Raw genomic sequence first — 14087 nt, 5'->3', positions numbered from 1 at the left:
AGTATAACCTGAAGCTTTATTAAGCTTCTTATACCTGATTGCTAGTTTACAGGAAATACAGGTGGCAAAGGAACAAGATAAAAGACATCATAAGAAACAAGTTCAGAATGTGGCATATTGTCTATTAGGTAAACTGCACTGTGGGAATCCCCTGGCGGCCCAGTGGCGAGGCCTCTGCTTTCACTGCGGAGGGCGAACATTCAATCCTTTGTTCAGTTGGGGAGCTAAGATCCTACAAGCTGGGCGGTGCAGCCAAAAAAAAAAAAAAAAAAACAAACCACTGCACTGGATTCTTCAAAGATGATGAAAAAGAGAAGGGGGTAATAATAATTGTTGATGCTGGGACAGTATTGAAAGTTTATTGTACTACTTTTGTATATGTATGAAATTTTCCATAATGAAAGATAAAACAAGTGGAGGGGAGGGGGGCTTAAAAGATACTAAAGAGCCATAAAATACTGAGCCAGGAACAGACTCATAAATGCCGAAATGATTTTTGACAGGTGCAAAAGCAATTCAGGAGAAGAGGGATAGCTTTTCAACAAACGCTGCTGCAACAATTGCATAGCCATATGCAAAAAGAAAAAGTCAGTAAGACTAAGCAAAGAAATCTTAAACATATCAAAAGCATGCTGCATAAAAGGAAAAATAAATTGAACCTCATCAAAATTAAAATAATTTTTTCTGCAAAAGACGCTCTGAAGAGGATGAAAAGGCATTACACACTGGCAGAAAATGTTTGCAAATCATAATTCCAACACAGAATTTTTATCTAGGATAGATAATTCTCAAAATTCAGTAATAATAAATAGATCCAATTAGAATATGGGCAAAGGACATGAACAGATATTTTACAAAAGTATAGACTGGGAAGTGAAAAGATACTCAACATCATTAGCCACTAGGGAATTGCAAGATAAAAATCTGTACAGCTATCAGAAGAGCTTTTAAATATTTTAGCACCAAATGCTGGCAAGGATGCAAAGGAACTGAATCTATTACATTGCCAGGAATAAGAAATAGTACAGCCACCATGGGGAATAATTTGGCAGTTTCTTTTAAAACCAAACATGCATTTACCATATGACCCAGTATTTGCACTCTGAGCATTCATCTCAAAAAAGTGAAAACTCCTGTTAGACACACACACAAAAGCCTGTATGTGATTGTTAAAAGTTTTATTAGTAATTTGTAATAACTCATCTTTTTTTTTGTACAGTTCTTCTGTGTATTCCTGCCACCTCTTCTTAATATCTTCTGCTTCTGTTAGGTCCATACCATTTCTGTCCTATATCGAGCCCATCTTTGCATGAAATGTTCCCTTGGAATCTCTAATTTTCTTGAAGAGGTCTCTTGTTTTTCCCATTCTGTTGTTTTCCTCTATTTCTTTGCATTGATCACTGAGGAAGTCTTTCTTATCTCTCCTTGCTATTCTTTGGAACTCTGTATTCAGATGCTTATATCTTTCCTTTTCTCCTTTGCCTTTCGCCTCTCTTCTTTTCACAGCTATTTGTAAGGCCTCCTCAGACAGCCATTTCGCTCTTCTGCATTTTTTTTCCATGGGGATGGTCTTGGTCCCTGTCTCCTGTACAATGTCACGAACCTCCGTCCAGAGTTCATCAGGCACTCTATCAATCAGATCTAGTCCCTTAAATCTATTTCTCACTTCCACTGTATAATCATAAGGGATTTGATTTAGGTCATATCTGAATGGTCTAGTGGTTTTCCCTACTTTCTTCAATTTAAGTCTGAATTTCGCAATAAGGAGTTCATGATCTGAGCCACAGTCAGCTCCTGGTCTTGTTTTCGCTAACTGTATACAGCTTCTCCATCTTTGGCTGCAAAGAATATAATCAATCTGATTTCGGTGTACAAAAAAGATCTTCACGACCAAGATAGTCACGATAATGTGATCACTGACCTAGAGCCAGACATCTTGGAATGTGAAGTCAAGTGGGCCTTAGAAAGCATCACTACTAACAAAGCTAGTGGAGGTGATGGAATTCCAGTTGAGCTATTTCAAGTCTTGAAAGATGATGCTGTGAAAGTGCTGCACTCAATATTCCAGCAAATTTGGAAAACTCAGCAGTGGCCACAGGACTGGAAGAGGTCAGTCTTCATTCCAATCCCAAAGAAAGGCAATGCCAAAGAATGCTCAAACTACCGCACAATTGCCCTCATCTCACATGCTAGTAAAGCCATGCTCAAAATTCTCCAAGCCAGGCTTCAGCAGTATGTAAACTGTGAACTCCCAGATGTTCAAGCAGGTTTTAGAAAAGGCAGAGGCACCAGAGATCAAATTGCCAACATCCGCTGGATCATGGAGAAAGCAAGAGAGTTTCCGAAAAACATCTCTTTCTGCTTCATTGACTATGCCAAAGCCTTTGACTGTGTGGATCACAATAAACTGTGGAACATTCTGAAAGAGATGGGAATCCCAGACCACCTGACCTGCCTCTTGAGAAACCTGTATGCAGGTCAGGAAGCAACAGTTAGAACTGTACATGGAACAACAGACTGGTTCCAAATAGGAAAAGGTGTACGTCAAGGTTGTATATTGTCACCTTGCTTATTTAACTTATATGCAGAGTACATCATGAGGAACGCTGGGCTGGAAGAAGCACAAGCTGGAATCAAGATTGCTGGGAGAAATATCAATAACCTCAGATATGCAGATGACACTACCCTTATGGCAGAAAGTGAAGAGGAAATCAAAAGCCTCTTGATGAAAGTGAAAGAGGAGAGTGAAAAGGTTGGCTTGAAGCTCAACATTCAGAAAACAAAGATCATGGCATCTGGTCCCATCACTTCATGGGAAATAGATGGGGAAACAGTGGAAACAGTGTCAGACTTTATTTTTTGGGGCTCCAAAATCACTGCAGATGCTGATTGCAGCCATGAAATTAAAAGACGCTTGCTCCTTGGAAGGAAAGTTATGACCAACCTTGATAGTATATTAAAAAGCAGAGACATTACTTTGCCAACCAAGGTCCGTCTAGTCAAGGCTATGGTTTTTCCCGTGGTCATGTATGGATGTGAGAGTTGGACTGTGAAGAAGGCTGATCGCCGAAGAATCGATGCTTTTGAACTGTGGTGTTGGAGAAGACTCTTGAGAGTCCCTTATACTGCAAGGAGATCCAACCAGTCCATTCTAAAGGAGATCAATCCTGGGTGTTCATTGGAAGGACTGATGCTAAAGCTGAAACTGCAATACTTTGGCCACCTCATGCGACGAATTGACTCACTGGAAAAGACTCTGATGGTGGGAAAGGTTGGGGGCGGGAGGAGAAGGGGACGACGGAGAATGAGATGGCTGGATGGCATCACCGACTCTGTGGACATGAGTTTGAGTGAACTCCGGGAGTTGGTGATGGACAGGGAGGCCTGGCATGCTGTGATTCATGGGGTCGCGGAGAGTCGGACACGACTGAGCAACTGAACTGAACTGAATTAACTCATCAAATGTCCTTCAACAGGTGGTTAAAAAAAACTGCAATATATCTATACCATGGAATACTTATTACTCTGCAGTAAAATTGAATGACCTATTGATATCTGCAGTGACTCAAGTGTATTCCAAGAGAATTGCGCTGAGTGAAAAAATCCAATCTCAAGTTCGAATACTGTATGGTCACATTTATATAATACTCTAACAAAAGTATAGGGATGAAAAACCAGATTAGTGGTTGCCAGAGGTTGGGGATGGAGGGACAGAGCAGCAGAAGAGGGAGGGGTTGCACTTAGAGAGGTCTTGGTGTTGGAAGCATTGTGTATCTGAATTGTGATGGTGGTTGCACAAATCTACATGTGATAAAATGACAAGTACACATACACATTGTACCAATGTCAGTTTCCTGATTTTTATCTTAAATTATAATTATGTACGATGTACCCATTGGTGGAAACTAGTTGAAGGTTATTATTACTTTGCAACTCCTGTGAATCTATAAATTCATACTAAAAAGCAAATCTAAACAGCCATACCAAATAAAATGTGTGAAACTGACTTGGAAAAACAATTAATGAAGTCTATATTTTAGGACAGTTGGAAATTTGAAAATGACTGATAATAGATATTAGGGAAATTTTGTTAATTTTCCTGCCTGTAATGATGGTATTGTTAGTGTCGAGATTCTTATTAAGATACATATTTGGAATGTATTTGGAATGAGTATTTTGATGATTACAACTTTAAAATATGTTTTTCAGTATGTATAGAGAGATAAGGCAAACGTTGTTTAGTTGCTCAGTAATGTCTGACTCTTGTGACTTCACGGGCTATAGAAGCCCACCTGGATCCTTTGTCCGTGGAATTCTCCAGGCAAGAATACTAGAGCAGATTGCCATTTCCTTCTCCAGTGGATATTTTGGACTCAGGGATCTAATCCTGTTCCCTGCAATGGCAGGCAGATTCTTTACCACTAAGCCACCAGGAAAGCCCAGCGCAAAGAGAGTGAAGTGTTAGTTGTTGAGTACAGGCATTCATTGTACCATTCTCTGTACGTTTGATATTTCCAAAATAAAACATTTGGGTCAAAATGATCAGGCCCTTCTACAGATGGATACTCTGTTAGCTTCAGGCTCCCGGCTGCGCTCCTCACTTCAGTGCTCTTGCCAGGTATAGGAATCCCCCTTGCCCTGAGGTTTAGGGTCGCCAGTCCACCTGCACTCTTCCTCTAAGCTTGTTCTTCCATCCCTGATCGGCCGCAAAATTGGACACCCAACGAGAAGACAGTACCTCCGAGATTCCTAGAGAGGCTGGCCTGGCGATTTGGGGAGCCGGAAGCCCATCCCCAGGCACTTCCTGTCCGGTCATTGTTCTCGTGCCGGTAGGCGCCGGTGTCCAGGCCACCCGCCTTCTGCTCCAGAGCTCGTGAGCTCCGGCCGTGCTTCTGCTCCGCGCACGGTGAGCGGGGGTGGCGTGGCCTGGGCGCGAACGTCGGGGGCGCAGGAGGGTCCATTCCAGGGGTATGCCTGCATCGTCCTCCCTTCAGGGATCCCAGCACTGTCTCTCTGTCCCGGGGCGGCTCCGCTCCTCGCCACTTCGGAAACCCGCTGTTGCCTACCTATCGGGGGCCTAGCCCCGGGGTGGGGTGGGCACAACCGCCCCAGGGGCCCGGCTTATCCCAGGAACTGGGCTGTGTGGCGTCTGGAGATGGAGTAGACGGGTTGCTACGATTAAAAATAGGGAAAGGACGCTGAAAGGAAGCTCACGATAGGAGACTGTTGCTGTCTAGGGCTGGAGGCCTATTAGAGTATCAGCAGTCTGATGACAACACCCAAAGTAGGCAATCTTGTGTATACACGGTTGAAACGAGTATAAGGACCTTCCTCCCTGATAAAATTCAACTAGTCACGGAAAGAAGAATTCTCCAGAATTAAGATTTGTTGCAGGACTGAAATATTGCACTACTCCAGAGATGCAGTGTATGGAATAAGTTGCCATTAAGTTAATGCAGAATAAATATATGATCACTTCAATAGTAGCAAAAGAGAACTTAATGAAATTTAGCATTTTTCCCCTAATAAGACGTCTAAAGGGAAATAGGAAAATTTCAGTTTCTCTATAATCAGCTATTACGGTCGATTATTTTGCTCACAGATTAAGAACAAAAAAATCTGTTGGCTTGGGTCTGATACTGGGGAACTGTTAGTTCATGGTGATATGATTTGTTTCAGTCCTTTTATAAAGCATTTTGACAATATATGTCACCTATAAAATCCTTTGGTTAGTAACCCCTTTATTCTAAAGGAATAATTTAGCAGCAGAAAAAACTATTTGCATGAAAAGAATCTTAAGAATTATGTTAAGAAAATAAACTGGAAACAAGGTTCTTTTACTAAAGCAGTGCTTAATCAGTAGGGGCTGGTTTAGTAAATTATTATAAGTATTATATAATATATAATATTTTACTTAAATTTTGTATATTATAATATTTAGAGTGCCATGCCAGAAGGAGGTGGCGTTGTATGTACTTAACATTGAAACATATACCATCTTAAGAGTGCTGCTTTGTCTCACAGAAAAGTTGAAAGAAATAGAAAAATATAAAAATCAAAGGAAGAGGACCTTAAAACCACCTGTGATTACATCACCCAGAGATAACCTCTCCTAACATGTTGGTGTCTAGTGCTAAGTTGCTTCAGTAATGTCCAACTCTTTACGACCTCATGGACTGTAGCCCACCAGGCTCCTCTGTCCATGGGATACTCCAGGCAAGAATACTGGAGTGGATTGTCGTGCCCTTCTCCAGGGGATCTTCCTGACCCAGGGATTGAATCTGCATCTTTTATGTCTCCTGCATTGCCAGGCGGGTTCTTTACCACTAGTGCTACCTAGGAAGCACAGTTGGTGTCTAGACTGCCAGTCTTTTTCTTAAGAGTCTTTTGTTCATACTATTGTTCTTGGTGCTTAAAACAAAACAAAAAACTTGCATTGTAATGACCCTTCTTAAAAAAAACCATGGTGATAACTGTGAAAATATGCATCCCCTAAATTAAAAAGTTCAAGTCATAATTGTCAGTATGGTTGGAGGTTTTCCCTCAAAATAAGTATCTTAAATTCTTCAGTATACAGTGATTATCTCTCTGGAGATGAGCTAGGGGTAATTTTTTTAAATCATTTTCTGTATATTTTAAGTTTTTACAATTATATTAACTGTATAATCAGGGAAAATCAATAAACATTACATAAAAGTGTTTGTAATGTGATCATTATGGGGATGAATTGCTTATTTACAGTCCAACTCTTTCCATCCTGTTGAGGAATAGAGCAGACCCTGTGCTGTAGCGGCTGCTTCCTGGATACTGGTAACCTGTGGTCTTAGTGGCATCCAGGCAAACCTCTGCTCTACTAACAGTGTTTTCTGATTTCTCAGTAGATACTACTCATCATGTCCCTGGGAGGAAACTCAGGAAGAAGCTTTTGAAACTTAAAAGATTAGATGGGGCTTGACTTCTGCTGGGCAACCCCCAGCCATAGGAATTCTGCTGAGCAGAGACGATGACTGCAGAATTGAGAGAGGCTGTGGCCCTGGCCCACTGGGGCCCAGTGACAGTGAAAAAAGAGGAAGAAGAGGAGGAAGGTTTTGTGGGCCAGGCATCCAGCCAACAAGTGCACTCTGAAAACATCAAAGTCTGGGCTCCTGGGGAAGCTCCTCAGACATGCCTCTCTGTGTCAGAACAGGAGGAAAAGGTAAGCAGTGGTCGGGGAGGAAGGAGGGAGGATGGTCCTTAAAATTGCACATGATTTCAGGAGGGACCCTGTCCCTCCACTTACACACCTAGAGTTTTGTTTCCTGGTGAGGGCTCTGGCCTTTAGTCTTTTGCAGTTTAATTGAAACATACTATTCTATTGATGTTGACATTCAGTACTTTCTATAAACCAGTGTTTCTCAAACTGTGCTGCTGCTGCTAAGTCACTTCAGTCGTGTCCGACTCTGTGTGACCCCATAGACAGAAGCCCACCAGGTTCCCCCGTCCCTGGGATTCTCCAGGCAAGAACACTGGAGTGGGTTGCCATTTCCTTCTCCAGTGTGTGAAAGTGAAAAGTGAAAGTGAAGTCGCTCAGTCGTGTCTCACCCTTAGCGACCCCATGGACTGCAGCCTAACAGGCTCCTCCATCCATGGGATTCTCCAGGCAAGAGTACTGGAGTGGCTTGCCATTGCCTTCTCCGCAAACTGTGCTACAGTTTGCAATTACCTGGGGAGCTTTTTATAAAATCATGATACCTATGTCATATCTCATGTAAGTTAAATCAGAATCTCTGGGGAGGTGGGCCCCAGATCTCTGTATTTAAAAAAAAAAAAAAGGTCTTCTGGTGAGTCCAGGCATGATTTGATAATTCTTACTTGTACTTCTCAAACTAATATGCCTAAGAATCACCAGGGGTTGGGGTCAGGGGATATGAGGTCTTGTCAAAATGCAGATTCTGATTCAGGAGATCTGGGGTATTGGTCAGAGACTCTGCAATTTTCACACGCCCCCAGTGTTGGTGATTCTGCTTGTCCAGAGACCACAATCTGAGTTGTGAAGCTGTATGTTTTCAAACCTACATCTCACCATGACTAGCCCTATGAGGGCAGAGGTACCCCAAAGCCTCTCTGTAATAATATGACCAGAACCTTGCTTCTTTGATCTTTAGGCCTTAGGAAGATCTACTCTGAAAAATCTCCCCATGTGCTTTCTTGTCTTGTCATGCACTCACTGACAAGTTAGGTTTGGGCAGTGAGATGAAATCAGAGTGATAGGGGAAAAGGTAGCAGGCTTGCTTCTCTGCCTATCTCATCTTGGGGATCAGGGAAGACTCTCTGGCTTCCTTTTCCCTTATTTTTTAAGTTGGTATTTTTCTTTCTTTCTTTTTTTTTTTTTAATGGCCTCCAACAATAGGTGCTTATGTTTTCATCCTCAAAGTTATGATCATACCACCTTCCACCGACAGTCTCCTCATAAACCCACCTGTGCCTGCTTGTTTCTAGGGTCAGAACGTGTTCTGGGACTTGGCTGTAGTCCTGAAACCAACACAAGAGGCACCTGCTGCTTCAACCCCAGGCAGCTCTTCATTACCAGGGACTCTGGCCAAGAGTGAGCTACTGGACACTCGTGGGAACATGGCCTGTCAAGGTGAGGTCAATCCTCTGATTCAGAATCTGACTGTTGAGGTTTCTCGAAATCTTTTCAGAGGCTGCCGTCTGGTCTCCTAGCCTGAGCAACAGACAGTACTGAGATGTTGAAGGTGTCAGGGAGAGCTGGGCAGAGGAATACTGAAAGGTGCCTATGCATTTGTCATAAGAAATGGCTTGCACACAGTTTCAAGAGACCAGGCAAACACAGGTAAACTCCAAATTTAGCTTTTTAAAAAAAAAATTTACTTATTTACTTACTTTTGGCTGTGCTGGGTCTTCGTTGCTGCAAAGGCAGTGGCTTCTCTGTTGCAGATCACAGACTCTAGGGAGCATGGGCTTCAATAGTTGTGGTTCCTGGACTCTAGAGCACTGATTCAGTAGTTGTGGCACACAGGCTTAGTTGGTCCTTGGCAAATGGGATCTTCCCAGATCAGGGGATCAAACGTGTCTCCTCCTAGGCAGGCAGATTCTTTACCACTGAACGACCAGGGAAGTTCTCCAAATTTAACTTTTGATCACATTTATTGTTCAGCAAGTTTCATATCTATGCACACATGTAGACACATGTCCTCTCCGTTTGCTTCATGTTTGTTGTAGCTTGGTGAGCCTACAAGAGAAGCTAACTAAGATAAGAATGGTCACCTTTTGTGGTGATTTTTTGAGGTGTTCTGTTATCATAGATCTTTGTGGACTTTCTAGAGGATTTTGAGCACTTGTGTCAGCCCTGATGATGTCCAAAGTCAGTCATGATGGCTGACTTACCACCTGGTTCTCCAGGCTGGGACTCAGGATATGCCTGGCTAGCAGTGGTGGAAGCTTGTGAAGTAGGGACATGTAACTGGGTCAAGTGTGTGGTCACCATAAGTCCTGTGTTGTGGAAGCAGTCCCTGCATGCCTGCCAAGGCCCCTCTGGCACTGACATGCTATGAGTCTGCCTGGCCAGGGCTATGCCTGAATATTCTGAACCCTTTCTCCTCCCTAGCCAGTTCCTTAAGCATTTGCAATCCAAGTCCTTTCTTAAACCAGTGTTGTGGGGAAGGTTAGGATGGCCACCTTTCATATTCCTGTGTCTTCTTTAATTCCCCAAACTCTCAGTAACTTCTGTTTCCCATCTTTTGCTTTCTGTTCTAGTCCTTCTGGCACATTCACCTGTATATCACTTCTTTTCTGTTTCCCTGCTTTATCAGACATTCATGGTCTGAACTCCAATAGCTGCACCCATCCAGTAGGAATGGCCACTGTTTTCTGTTTTTCTTGTTTTGGCTGTGCTGGGTCTTTGTTGTAGCAAGTGGGCTGTGGTCTTTCACTAGTTTTGGTACTCCAGCTTCTCATTGTGGTGCAGGGGCTTTTTTTGTTGCAGAGTATGGGCTCAGTGGTTGCCTCGAGGGCTTCTCTAGTTGCAGCATTTGGGCTCTCCAGTTGTGGTGTGCAGTCTTAATTGCCCTGTGGCATGTGGGATTTTAGTTCCCCAACCAGGGACTGAACTTATGTCCTTTGCATTGAAAGACTGATTCTTAACCACTGGACCATCAGGGAAGACCAGACCACTATTTTCTTTCCCTGCTTTTCACAGCCAGGACTCACCTTTGTGCCAGCCATTTGTGTCCTTACAGGTAATGGCAAGAACACTGACTTCTAGCAATTGAGAGGGGAACCCCAGTGTAGTTGCTGCCGTATCTCTGAGAACTCTTTGACCTTGAGCAGGTCCATTCTTTTTCTGAACCTCCATTTTCTGTTCTGTAAACTGGGATCTGTTCATTCAGTAAATACAAGATTTGTTGAGGACTTGCTTCCTGTGTGCCCAGCTGTGTAACAGGTGCTGGACATACAGCAGTGAGTGAGAACAGCCTTGCACTTCTTTAGCTCCCATACAAGTGAAGGGAAATACTTTCATCTTGATAATAAAATTTTACAGTATACATGGAAGTACTTTGGAAATTTTGATGTGAATGTCTGAGAGTTTTATTTACAGTTTGGTGTATACTCATTAATATTGAATTTATGAAGGTTTATACATTAAAATTAAAAAAAAAGATTAAAAAAAATTTTTAGCCATACCACACAACATGTGGGATCTTAGTTCCCTGACCAGGGATCAAACCCTCGCACCCTGCATTGGAAGTGCAGAGTCTTAACCTCTGGACTGCCAGGGAAGTACTTAAAGTTTATATAGTTAAAACAAATTTTTAAGCTTTTCAGAATAACTTGTTTTTATTTCCTTTGTACATCTGGAAAAATTCAGAAGACGGGGCTTCCATGGTGGCTGCCAGTGCAGGAGACAGAGGTTCGATCTCTGATCTGGAAAGATCGCACATGCCACGGAGCAACTAAGACCATGTGCACTATAACTATTGAGCTTGTGCTCTAGGTCCTGTGCACCCTGGAGCCCATGCTCCGAAATAAGAAAGCCATGGCAATAGGAAACCTGAGCATCACAGCTGGAGAGCAGCCCCCGCTCGCCACAACTAGAGAAAAGCCCAAACAGGAACGAAGACCCAGCACAGCCAAAAATAAATAAAAATATTTTAAAAAAAGGGGGGGGGGTGGGAATTCCCTGGTGGTCCAGTGGTTAGAACTCCCCACTTCCACTGCTGAAGGCCCAGGTTCGATCACTGGTCAAGGAACTAAGATCCCAAAGCCATGTGATGTGGCCAAAAAACCAAGAAAGAAAGAGTGAAGAGGTAGTAGGGGAAAGAGGTAACAAGGAGAAAGTAAGAAAAGAAAGAAGAAAAGAAGATATAAGAGCAGTTTTAAACTACAGGGAGAAAAATGGAGTAGAGTTTAAAAAAAATCAGAACAGTAGAAATAGATGTACCCAAAAAAAGATTAGCTTTTCAGGGTTTTCTGTTGTTGTCGAAGTCGGAGCTTTGTTGTATCCAGGGCTCAGCCATTCTCTTTCTCTGATACTGCCCTTCCTGAGTGACTCTGCTGGAGTTTTATTACCATGATTGCATTACCATGGTCTTAGCCAGCAACCAAACTGGACTGTCCTCCTTGCCCAGTATTGCCCTGTGCCTTAAACATCCCCATGCCACCCACTCCCTTCTTGGTTGGAGAGTTGCCCTGGTCTGTGCCAGTAGAGTGTCTGGATGCTCAATTCCCCTGTGCAGTTGCTCATGACCTGCACCTCGCAGCAGAACTCAGAATACGTCCCCATCTTTATGAATTGACCGTCCTATTCTTTTTCTAGGTCATAAAAATCTGAAACTTACATTTTCTGTTTTTGTTTGTTTGTTTCAGGTGCTGAAACCAAAAATCCACAGTTACTGGTTCCAAAAACTGAAATATGTGATGAAGCAGAAAAACCCTTCATCGTTTCAGGAAGAATCCAGAAAATTGACCCTCAAGGACCCAAGTTAGGAGAAGCCTGTGAAAATAGGAACATGTTAAAGAGGCAAAGAATAAAGAGGGAGCAGAAAAACTTTGGACAGATGACAGTGAAGGACTGTCACCTCCCTGAAAATCTCAAAGAAGAGGAAGACCAGAAGTGTCCCATATCTGAGGAGCAATACACCCTCAGTTCTGGCTCTGTTAAAAATCAGAAAAGCCAGCCTGGGCAGAAACCTTTTACATGCGGCGTGTGTGGGAAAGGCTTTAGCCAGAGCGCAAACCTCGTGGTGCATCAGCGAATCCACACTGGGGAGAAACCCTTTGAATGTCACCAGTGCGGGAAGGCCTTCATTCAGAGTGCAAACCTTGTTGTGCATCAGAGAATCCACACTGGACAGAAACCCTATGTTTGTTCAAAGTGTGGGAAAGCCTTCACCCAGAGTTCAAACCTGACTGTACATCAAAAAATCCACTCCTTAGAGAAAACCTTTAAGTGCAACGAATGTGAGAAAGCCTTCAGTTACAGCTCACAGCTTGCCCGGCACCAGAAAGTCCACATCACAGAAAAATGCTATGAATGTAACGAGTGTGGGAAAACGTTTACTCGGAGCTCCAACCTCATTGTTCACCAGAGAATCCACACAGGGGAGAAGCCGTTCGCCTGTAATGACTGTGGCAAAGCCTTCACCCAGAGCGCCAATCTTATCGTGCATCAGCGAAGCCATACTGGGGAGAAGCCATATGAGTGCAAAGAGTGTGGAAAAGCCTTCAGTTGTTTTTCACACCTCATCGTGCACCAGAGAATTCACACTGCGGAGAAACCTTATGACTGCAGCGAGTGTGGGAAGGCCTTCAGTCAGCTCTCTTGCCTTATTGTGCACCAGAGAATTCACAGCGGGGACCTTCCGTACGTATGCAATGAGTGTGGGAAGGCCTTCACGTGCAGCTCGTACCTCCTTATTCATCAGAGGATCCATAACGGGGAGAAGCCATACACATGCAATGAGTGTGGCAAGTCCTTCCGGCAGAGGTCGAGCCTCACAGTGCACCAGAGAACCCACACAGGGGAGAAGCCCTATGAATGTGCCAAGTGCGGCGCAGCCTTCATCTCCAACTCGCACCTCATGCGCCACCACAGAACCCACCTCGTAGAGAGCACATAGAGGACAAGGGAGACCTCCAGGTGCCGATCAAACCTCCCGCTCCCCAAGTCAGATAGACACCTCTTGGCTGTTTCCTCCTCGGCAAAAATGAAGCCTGCTCTGTCCTACAGAGTTACAGTTTTGGACTTTCCTGATGGTCCAGTGGGTAAGACTTGGCTTCCAATGCAGGGGGCACGGGTTTGAGCCCTGGTCGAGGAAGTTTCATATGCTCTGCGGCCAAAAAAAAGAAAGCAACAGTTTTCAGGAGTGCAGCACAAAACACAAGGCAGACATTTCAGAGGCTAGTTTAAAGAAAATGAAAACGAAGGCCTTAAGGCGAGGATTTTGTTTCTAATGGTACTCCCAAGTGATCATATTGTCTGAAGTGGGATGTGTCCTTCTTAGAAACGGGTCATACAGAGCTCCGTGATAAAGATCCTTCTGGGGAAATGGATTCTTCACTTAATTTTGATTTTGAAAACTCTGGTAATTTTCCTGGGCAACATGCAGGTTACTGGTGTGTCTGACTGATGGAATTCAGGAGCTTTGAACCTTGTGTTCTAGTATTTTGGGTTTAAGCAGTGACTCATGAAGGAAACCACTTGGGGTAACAATTCACCAACAACTCTCACCTATGAACATGATAAGTTTTCCATTCCCTGGGTAATTTTTTTTTTTTTTTTATTAAAAACTGTCTGCCACTCCTTAAATGGATGGAAGTAGGAACTAGTTGTTTCCCTCATGGTTTGTACCTCGTGACAATTGGAATGATAAAGCTCTGGAGACTGCTAATAGTCTCTTCTGATCGTTTCCCAGCCTGCATGGCAGTCACTTGAGGACAGATGGAGACTGCACAGCAGAGCCACTGACACTGCTGGGCTGTGTTCCTTTGAGAAGGTTAACAAGTCTTCTAATAACAACCCTGGTTACCACAGCATTCCATTTGAGTGAGACGCTGCTAACAGACCCCATCCCAGATAGAGGAGTCAC

General features: G+C 43.5%; 1 protein-coding gene across 2 annotated transcripts; it reads left to right on the top strand.

Annotated features, from left to right (window-relative positions):
* Positions 1–4811: 4811 nt before the first annotated feature.
* ZNF35 (zinc finger protein 35) lies at positions 4812–13779 on the top strand. 2 transcript variants are annotated; one of them, XM_055414472.2, is made up of 4 exons: positions 4812–4906; positions 6882–7195; positions 8479–8623; positions 11866–13779. In XM_055414472.2, exons 2-4 carry the CDS (start codon positions 7004–7006, stop codon positions 13116–13118), a joined length of 1590 nt encoding a protein of 529 aa, XP_055270447.2. In that variant the 5' UTR covers positions 4812–4906; positions 6882–7003; the 3' UTR covers positions 13119–13779. The 2 variants fall into 2 exon arrangements, with proteins under 2 accessions (XP_055270447.2, XP_055270448.2); XM_055414473.2 differs by having other exon boundaries at positions 4814–4906; positions 6879–7195.
* Positions 13780–14087: the final 308 nt, after the last annotated feature.

The sequence above is a fragment of the Moschus berezovskii genome, chromosome 24 (assembly GCF_049115385.1).
Source record: "Moschus berezovskii isolate FMDL1 chromosome 24, NW_MosBer_1.0, whole genome shotgun sequence".
Taxonomy (NCBI): domain Eukaryota; kingdom Metazoa; phylum Chordata; class Mammalia; order Artiodactyla; family Moschidae; genus Moschus; species Moschus berezovskii.
Note: the sequence above shows the minus strand (reverse complement) of the source record. Positions and strands in the feature narration are given on the sequence as shown.